The 10,657-nt window shown below is 37.8% G+C and overlaps 1 protein-coding gene across 1 annotated transcript; it reads right to left on the reverse strand.

Moving 5' to 3' along the window:
* Positions 1 to 2,885: 2,885 nt before the first annotated feature.
* On the reverse strand, positions 2,886 to 3,158 carry LOC307141581 (uncharacterized protein BRD3OS; the record flags this gene model as incomplete). Its single annotated transcript, XM_079841910.1, has 1 exon — positions 2,886 to 3,158. The coding sequence occupies one exon, from the start codon at positions 3,156 to 3,158 to the stop codon at positions 2,910 to 2,912; it is 249 nt and encodes an 82-aa protein (XP_079698036.1). The 3' UTR covers positions 2,886 to 2,909.
* Positions 3,159 to 10,657: the final 7,499 nt, after the last annotated feature.

Genomic DNA, 10,657 nt, shown 5'->3' on the forward strand with positions numbered 1-10,657 from the left:
GAGATGGCGGCAAAAAGGCAAAACATACGGACTAAAGCTTTAAATATTTAAAACTCAAAACTAAATAAAATAAAATAATGATTTAAAATAAATAAAAACTGATCATACAAAAAATAAAGGCTAATTTTAAAGCTACACTGTGTGATATTTTCCCCCATCTAGTGGTGAACTTGTATATGACCATCCAGTGAATTTTAGTTTCTGTTCTGTTCAATTCCGATTTCGTTTTAACTCCTACGGGGGCCGATTTAGTCCAAGATTAATATGGCTTCCAGTTCGACCTCGTCCACATTCCACACGGTGCCTGTGGGATATTCTGTGCGCAGTGGGATGGTTGGAACTCAACTGGCCTAATTATTCGGCTAGAAAGAACTGCAGCTAATCCAGAGTGAACTTTGATGATAGTAATGTTTATTCAGTCATCCAATTGCAAGGCATAAACAGGTTTGCATGGATATGTACATAAATGTGGTTTCTGTGAGAGAACAAATTAGGATGGTAAATATACATGATAATGACATGACAGAATATACACAGTTAAGAACTGTATAACTATACTTATAAGTTACATTTGTATAATGTAACCGTAAACCAGAGCTTATTGTACCATATATAGGCGCTAAATGCAGCTGCATTAAAAGGAGCGGAGCTGCCGATGCTGCTGCTAACAAGCGGTGTCGGATTACAAAAGTGTGTGCGCAGCTCTAGCACTGCAGTGCGCTCTGTATAACAAGTGTTAATATGCCGATCAGACCTGATACATATTTCCATCAACATACATTACAAGCAAATATTTTTTATAAACGAATAAACATTGTTAATAACTGAATGACTATTCAAATAGGTGAGCATTACGCTATTGTATGTTGACACAAAAATACTTATGATGTGACATCAACTGAATAACATGATGACACACTCTGAAACACATCCACAATGACAATAACTATTATTACTTACGGAGTTAACGCACAGAAATACCACACAAGGAAAAACAGACTTTTGAGGAATAAACAAGCCAGGAAAACTCCGTATAACTCTGTTACTGGACGCTGCTGAGATGAAAACTCTCTGCACATGCACCAGACAAGTCTGAACAAGTTGACGCGCACAGTGTTAAAACCGGTTAAAACGCGAAAGGCGAAGCTTGAATTTACGGGTATGTCCCTCTTTGGCTAATGTACTTTCAAGATGGAGGGGCAACATGGCGACCACCGTTAGATCCCATTACCTTATGTATTTTCAATGGCATATTATAAACTTACGAGAATACTTTATTACTTGAAAGAAGTATACATTAATGAGCACATATATTTTTGAAAGAACTAAGTGTTTTTAGCTAAGAATAGACTAAAAAAGTTACACAGTGTAGCTTTAAAGTAACACTCCACTTTTTCTGAAAATAGGCTCATTTTCCAACTCCCCTAGTGTTAAACTGTTGAGTTTTACCGTTTTCGAATCCATTCAGCCGATCTCCGTATCTGGCAGTAGAACTTTTAGCATAGATCATTGAATCTGATTAGACGGTTAGCATCTCGCTCAAAAATGACCAAAGAGTATCAATATTTTTCATATTTAAAACTTGACTCTTTTGTAGTTACATCGTGTACTAAGACCGACAGAAAATGAAAAGTTGCGATTTTCTAGACCGTTTTTGCTAGGAACTGTAATCTTATTCCGGCGTAATAATCAAGGAACTTTGCTGCTGTACCATGGGTGCAGCAGGCGCAATGATATTACACACAGCGCCTGAAAATAGTCCCCAGCACGCTCCCTATGCAAGCAGGTTGTCACGTTGGTTATGTCGACGGAAGTTAACCTATTTTCAGGCGCTGCGTAATATCATTGCGCCTGCTGCACCCATGGTACGGCCCAAAGTTTCTTGATTATTCCTAGCCATATCGGCCTAGAAAATCGCAACTTTTCATTTTCTTTTTTTTTTTTTCTTTTTTTTTTCTTTTTACTATCTAGATCTATTTATTTGAGTGCACTTAATGTTTTCCCCCCTTTTTATTAGACATTAAAACGCAAAAGTAAGATACTATTTTGAGCAGCGCTATTAGGTCAAGTTGTCAAAATGTACCATATTTATGGTCAAAGTACCCCATGAAAATCTTGATTTCACATTTTTGGAGGCATCAAAGCATGATATAATACAGACAAAGCTAGAATATTTGGTACATATAGGCCTGGTTTCACAGACTGGGTTTAGATTAAGTATCTTTTATAAACATCCCTTAGAAAACAACATTACTGATGTGCATTTTTAGACAAAACAATGGCACTGATATTTTAAGATATGTCAGTGCAATTTGCTTGCAGTTAAAACAGCTCAAGTATGCATTTAAGTGTGGGACTACTAGTTTAGGCCTTGTCTGTGAAATCAGGGGATAATACTAGTGTGTGTGTTAAGATTGTTTCATATAAATCTTAATGCATGTAAAAATGAAAATTATGTTTAAACAAGTAACTAATTCTACAAGTGTAGTTATATTGAATGAAAAAGTATATAATCTAGTTGTGCCTTGAACAGCAATTTCTGAATTTGTTTTCCCATAGAATAACACTGCTACCATAAAAAACACTTTAAAAAAAACAGGCGTGCAGTTTGTTAAACTGGGATTTCCAAAGAGAGAAAAATATATGCTCACTTTTCTGGGTATAACATGGTTTTAAAATGTTTCAGTTAATTTTTAATACTCGTTCGTCTGTAACTATAATAAGTAGTAGACGATGTTCCTCAAACTATTATGCTGTTGCACATTAATGGCCAAATACTGATGCTTTGTTCATGAAGCTCGGTGTAAACTTGCCCACCAGATTGTCTGAATAATGACATACAAATTACAGTATTTTTGACTTGAAACACTCAAATGTGTGTTGTATCCGTCACAACAAGAATAACACTATCACATAACCGCACAAATCCGGGACTGTCCAGGTCTCTCTGAGTCTTTTGTTTTGTCCTGTATCACAACCGCCTGGTTGCCATACTGGCTGTACCACGAGCTCTGACTGCGGCTCAGGTAATTGGTCGGAGGCGCTTTCTCCAGCTCCAGCTGCTGCTGTTGCCAAATCAGCAATGATGTGTCCTTGAACCGGAGCCGAGCGTAGCCCTCCGACATCACCTTCTCAGCTGAAGGATAGCGCTCCGTCATTGCGAGTATTACCGATGAAGTGCGGGAAGACGTCTTGCTAAATCTCTCATGAAGGTGATCATCTCAACTGTCGTCTTGGTTTTGATCACGCCTTTAGAAAAATGCCCCGAAGTTCCACAACGGCAGGCTTGATGTAGGGAGAAAAGCGACTAGTCTTCACCAGTTGCGCATAATCTAAATGACGGTTAGACCATGCTAATCCCTTCTGCATTTTGTTGGCTGACAATAATGTATGCCGATAGTAGGTGAATTATATTTCACAGTAGCTTCACGAGAACCTGGTCTTCTGTGGTATTAAAATGTGTCCAAAATTTCAGTTTCCTTATAAGTAATTCGGGAAAATAAACAGCAGACAACGCCAGCGGCTGCCTGTGGCAACAACCCAACTTTTCATTTTCTGTCAGCCTAAGTAACTACAGAGGAGTCAAGTTTTAAATAGGAACAATATTGAAAGTCTTTGGTCATTTTTGAGCGAGATGCTACTAACGGTCTAATCAGATTCAATGATGTATGCTAAGCTATACTAAAAGTTCTACCGCCAGACCCAGAGATCGGCTGAATGGATTCGAAAACGGTAAAACTCAACTGTTTAACTCTAGGGAAGTTGGAAAATTAGCCTATTTGCAAAAAAAGTGGAGTATTTCTTTAAATATTAAATATTTACTAAAATAGTTAATACTAAAATAGTCCTATACAAATTATACCAAAATACCAAAATAAAAAATCGTGGAGTAAAATGATATTATGCTTTGGTATGTAAGTTTCCCAAACATGTAACATGTACATTACTGTCCACCATTATTTGGAACACTTCAAGACACGGCTTTCGATGTTTGAAATGATATAATGGAAGAATGAGAGTGGTCTCTGGCCTGCTCTTTGATCACAGAAGAATATTCATCTCAACACCCAAACTATACCCCTCCCCCAGTCCCGCTGCATCGCCCTGCTTGCGCTGGGCATCACCATTTATTACTTGCACACAAATACATACACATGCATTACTGCTTGCTGCCCCACCTGACCACATTTGTCATCACCGTTCCACATTCGTTCCCTCACTGATGGAAAAACTCGCACCAATATGCAAAAAAGACAGAAAGGTAAATGTGTGTTGCCTGGGTAACAGCGAGGTTATTTCCAAACGCTGATGGAAATCAATGTCATGTGCCAAGCTGCTCTGTCCTCAGGAAAATTAGAAAAATAGGGAGGGGGAATGTGCATACAGTGTGTGTGTGTGTGTGCGTGTGTGTGTGTGTGTGTGTGTGCGTGTGTGTGTGTGTGTGTGTGTGTGTGTGTGTGTGTGTGTGTGTGTGTGTGTGAGAGAGAGAGAGAGAGAGAGAGAGAGAGAGAGAGAGAGAGAGAGAGAGAGAGAGAGAGAGAGAGAGAGAGAGAGAGAGAGAGAGAGAGAGAGAGAGAGAGAGAGAGAGAGAGAGAGAATGTGAGATAGAAAGGGCAAGAGTGGGGGGAGAGAGAAGTAAGAGCCGGAAGAACAAAGAGAAAGAGCAAAGGGAGGAGAGAAATCACATTTCTCCTTGTGTTCCTTAAGGGCTTCTCGTTGTTCTTCAAAGGAGGCAGAGAAATTCGCCATTTCATTAGGCTCTCTGTGCAGCCCCCATCAATTTCCTACCTTATTTGTTTATGCACAGCAGGAAACATACCCCCATGGATGGGCCACAGTATGAATAACAAGCAGTTTCAAAGATTGGATATTGTTTTTTTCCCCTCTAATCAGCTCTTCTGCATGAAATAACATCTCACAGCCATTGTGATGTTTTGATCTTGTGAAATGGTCAAATGTAGAAATGTTTTGAATACTGAACATTTACATCTTAAATGGAGTCCTGAATGTATAGTGTACTGTACGTAAAGTATGTATGTACCGAATTTACTGTTTATTCATTCATGTTTTATTTTGTAATTTGCTTTATTGCATATTGTGTCATTGTCAAATCAGTGAATTTATTAAGCTTAGCTGATTTCATAAATATTCTCACATTTCTGTCTATAGCTACAGTATGTTTCCATCCACCTATTTTTATGTGCATTTTGGGATATCGCATAAAAAGGCTCAACTGTGTTGGATACATTTTTATCAAAAAAAAAAGCCGACCTGCGCATAAACTACAATAGAAACATTTACTAAATAAATTCTTTGATGCGCATCAAAAAAGACTTCACGATGGGACGGCATAAAAACAGGCGTTTATTGTGTTTCGTCTACTTGCTCTGAGTATTATATATATGAACATTATTATATATAGTGGCTTGTCCTACTGCATCAACTTCCATTTTTCTTGGGGATATTTATCGCCAGTTTATCAGGAAGTGACGATTTTGTTCTCTTTGACTGATTAGAAGGAAACGGTGCTTTATTCGTAAATGTGTTCTGCGGTATTCCCATTTTCCAGTTAAATTCGCAACTTTAGGTGGAAACATAACTTATGTACCGGTATGTCTGTATATGAGTTTCTGTCAGTCTTTAAGTCCAGGTCTGTGTGCTTCTATATATTTCTATGGGATATTTTTTGTTTGTTTGTTTGTTTGTTTCTAAACAAGTGCCACTTTTGGGTTCTTCAGACTCCACAGAATAGAGCTAAAAATGTTTGCTGTGTGTGGGATATGATATTAAAACACCCTGTTGGAGATTTGGCCTTTTTTAGATTTCCATTAAGATCGATGGATCAGGATAAACTCCAAAATTTGAAAATTTTTGAGAGTTCATGGATCCCAGTCATCACTATTTCCTTGGCTCTAATAAAACCAAATTTACCAGCAGCAGCTGCCAGGAGAATTGCATTTCTCTGAGGCATCGTACAAACCCTCAAGTTGCAATGAATGGCAAACAAGGTTGAATATTAGTGGACTTATATTTTGTCAGCACCATGTCTTGTACTGCATTTTTGTGAAAGTTTATGTGAATAATCACTATGCAATGCTGATAAAAATTATTTTCATGAAAAAGTTTAAATTGGTTTTGTCATAAGTTAAACCTATAAACCTGATGTGTACAACCACACACCCAAAAATAAAAATAAATAAAAATCATTAATTGCCATCAAATTACTAAGCAACCACTGAATGGGACAACACAAAAAAAAGCTTTTAAAGCTTAGAAACTCAGCTTTTTAATGCATGTTTTGAGTAACTCTTAAAGAGTGCTGAGTAGTCCCTCTAAAACAGAGCCCTATGAATAGAGAGGTTTAGTCCAAAATTTCTGAAGAGACACGATTGCCTTAAACGATGAACCGATTGAATTTAAGCTTTTATTCACATATAAATATTGATCAGTGAACATAAACAGAAGCTTAACCGAAAAATAACTCACTGATTCTTGCAGAAGCTAAAGCCTCATTGATTCTCATATGGCAGGCAAGCAAGCTTGAGCTTCTGTTTACCATTACTGGTATGTGTGTTGATGAATGCTTAAATGTGAATAAAAGCCAAAATTAAATCTGTTCATCATATAAAGCGATTGTCTCTTCAAAAAAATTTGACTAAACCGCTCAATTCATATGGATTAGTTTTACGATCTCTTTATAAACCTTTTGAAGCGGCAAAGTGGTAGCTGCTAATGGACGGACCGAAATCAGAAAACGGAAAAAGATCTTCATTTGTGTTACGAAGATGAATGAAAGTTTTGCGGGAACGAGGGTGAGTAAATGATGACAGAATTTCATTCACTTGCAGATTTCATTCGTGAAGACTCAGTAGTGATTGTCCTGTTCCAGTTGTTGTTATATTGTTGGTTCAGCATATGTTTTTAAGTTCATTTAGAATGACACACTGATATGCAGTCGGAAGTCTCCACTGTAAAACTCATTATCCAGCTGGCCCGCTATGGCTCCTTTTGGTGTATGGGTAGAAGATTTGTGTCTATTTTATTGGTTACATGCACACTAGAGAAGGGTCAAATGTCTGTGTTTCTGTGTAGTATGCTAGAGAGCATGGGTACAGTGTATGTTTTCGAGGCACCACACTGGTTTGGTGGCTGATGCAGTGAAGTGAAAGATCTGGCATAAGTGAAACCTCCAGTGTCATTTGCATATTTAACACTGTGTTCACACTTTCCTTGCCACATTTGCAAAGCCCCCACTTATCCCATTAGCTCCGATACATGACCATGTTTGCTGCATCTACACATTCACACTAGCATGCACAGAATTTAGTACTCACTATGAGCCTTAAGCAGAACCTGGCTTACACTGCTTGTTTTTGGACCTTTGCTAAAACAAAAATAATACTGAACAGTCATTAATTTTATAGAAGTATCTAACTTCTATGTTCCCAGATAATGTGTACTTTGCATATGCCAAAAATATGTTTTCACAAATTGTTTCTTTGAGAAAAACATGAACATATGCAGTTATTGCAACGGTACATAATTTTTCAGCTTGAGTGAGCACTTGCGGTACAACTTTTCTAGTGCATGAAATCGCCCACATGCCCAACAACCAATGAGAGCATGGAACATTGACGACAATTAATTGCAATTGCCCTATTTACAAAGTAATTAGGAGAATCTCTTCTGCCACCACCAGTGTGCAGCATCCACCTAGACAAGGATGAGACAGGAGTCCTAGTGCATCAGAACAGCCATTACACACCAACTATCAGTAGAGAGTATAAGTATAAAGGTACAATATATGGACAAGATTAATAGAGGGCAATGGTAAATATGGCCAGGATGTCCACATTCCTTCACACAAAGAAAATATGTTTCCTTATATATGAACGATCAATATAGGACATTATTTAAGGTATATTGAAAATATAAAGAATAATATTTTTGTTAGTTACAATATTTTGAATAAGTTATTGCCACTTTTCATGTAATGAAAAATATGTGACAATATACTTATATGTAGTAATGTATGAAATATTCAATAATGCACTTCATAATATATAGTGCATCCGGAAAGTATTTACAGCACTTCACTTTTTTCACATTTTGTTATGTTACAGCCTTTTTCCAAAATTTATTAAATTCATTATTGTTTTCCTCAATTCTACAAACAATACTCCATAATGACAACGTGAAAGAGGTTTGTTTGAAATCTTTGCAAATGTATTAAAAATAAAAAACGCAAAAAAATCACATGTACATAAGTATTCACAGAGTTTGTTGAAGCACCTTTAGCATCAATTACAGCCTCAAATCATTTTTGAGTATGATGCTACAAGCTTGGTACACCTATTTTTGGGCAATTTCTCCCATTCTTCTTTGCAGGACCTCTCAAGCTCCATCAATTGGATGGGGAGCATCGGTGCACAGCCATTTTCAGATCCCTCCAGAAATGTTCAATCGAGTTCAAGTCTGGGCTCTGGCTGGGCCACTCAAAGACATTCACAGAGTTGTCCTGTAGCCACTCCTTTGTTATCTTGGCTGTGTGCTTAGGGTCGATGTCCTGTTGGAAGATGAACCTTCGCCCCAGTCTGAGGTCCAGAGTGCTCTGGAGCAGGTTTTCATCAAGGATGTGTCTGTACATTGCTGCATTCATCTTTCCCTCAATCCTGACTTGTCTCCAAGTTACTGCCACTGAAAAACATCCCCACAGCATGATGCTGCTACCACCATGCTTCACTGTAGGGATGGTATTGGCCAGGTTATGAGCGGTGCCTGGTTTCCTCCAGACATGATGCTTGCCATTCAGGCCAAAGAGTTCAATCTTTGTTTCATCAGAACAGAGAATTTAGTTTCTCATGGTCTGAGAGTCCTTCAGGTGCCTTTTGGCAAACTCCAGGCAGGCTGTCATATGCCTTCTGGCCACTCTACCATACAGGCCTGATTGGTGGAGTGCTGCAGAGATGGTTGTACTTCTGGAAGGTTGACCTCTCTCCACAGAGAAACGCTGGAGCTCTGTCAGAGTGACCATCGGGTTCTTGGTCTAAGGCCCTTCTCCCCCAATCGCTCAGTTTGGCGGCTCTAGGAAGAGTCCTGGTGGTTCCAAACTTCTTCCATTTACAAATAATGGAGGCTGCTGTGCTCATTGGAACCTTCAATGCAGCAGCAATTTTTCTGTACCCTTTCCCAGATCTGTGCCTCTATAAAATCCTGTCTCGGAGGTCTACAGACAATTCCTTAGACTTCATGACTTGGTTTGTGCTCTGATATGCACTGTTAACTGTGGGACCTTATATAGACAGGTGTGTGCCTTTCCAAATCATGTCCAATCAACCGAGTTTACCACAGGTGAACTCCAATCAAGTTGTAGAAATATCTCAAGGATGATCAGTGGAAACAGGATGCACCTGAGCTCAATTTTGAGTGTCATGGCAAAGGCTGTGAATACTTATGTACATGTGATTTTTTTTTTTTTTTTTTTTTAATAAGTTTGCAAAGATTTCAAACAAACTTCTTTCATGTTGTCATTATGGGGTATTGGTTGTAGAATTGAGGAACACAATAATGAATTTAATACATTTTGGAATAAGGTTGTAGCATAACAAAATGTGGAAAAGTGAAGCACTGTGAATACTTTCTGGATGCACAGTTTTAGTCACATGTGCATTTGATTTAAAAATGAGCTAATCACTCATTATAAACAAGGTATGGACCAAGGAAATAAAACAAGGGAAATAAAACAAATTCTAAAATACATAACACAGTAATTAAATTTGAAAATGATCTTATATAAACATATACATACCCAACATTGCAGAAGTAAAATGGGTTGTAAATGCCGTTTCATGCTCACATTAAAAGGAATTTGCTGTAAACCTGTTTAAGCTGAATAAACCAACTGCTGGACCTAGTTATTCCATCTAAATTATAATTTGAGAAGATTAAGAGGAGGTCACAGAAGAAAGATGGAAAGAAAAGAGAGAGATTGACACCATGAAAATCCTGCCTGGACAGTCTGATGGCACAGAGGCTTTTACAGCCTGTTCAAAGAGTCATTCCTCACATCTTTTGACATTTTCTATTATGTCTTTCACACATGGGTGAGTCTCTGTTTTTTTTTTCTTCTTCTTCTTCTTCCTTTACCCTATTTTCCAGGCTATCCCGCTCTCCTCTCACCTTCACTCTGTTTTATTTTTTCCAATGCCTCTCTCCCTCACTCACCCTGAATTTCTAAAGGAACTCATCAATCTTCACACACTATATTCAGGGAAAAGGAATGAGATAGAAAAAGAGATCAAGTGAGTTTGCTGACAATGACAGGTTCATAACGCTTTATGTGGTTACAATTTACTTAATTAAAATGAGAAAATACAAAAACATTCTTGAACATTTTGTCACAGCATAATTTCATTTGATGCAATTTGGTCAAATGGGAAAATATCCCATCTAAGCCCCTCTATAGCAGACAGCAAGCTAAACCTGTTTACCATGTACACTTACGCTTCGATTATATTGGTTCACAAACTTGTGAAACTGTTGTCTAAAACAGTTTGTTTTTTGTAAAAAACAAAATTTAGCCATAGTGTATGTGTTGTAATTTTTTTTTAATTTTAAATTTTTTTGGTATTTGCATCACGTTTGCAACTTCATGTGG

Source organism: Gobio gobio (genome assembly GCF_949357685.1).
Source record: "Gobio gobio genome assembly, chromosome: 17".
Classification (NCBI taxonomy): domain Eukaryota; kingdom Metazoa; phylum Chordata; class Actinopteri; order Cypriniformes; family Gobionidae; genus Gobio; species Gobio gobio.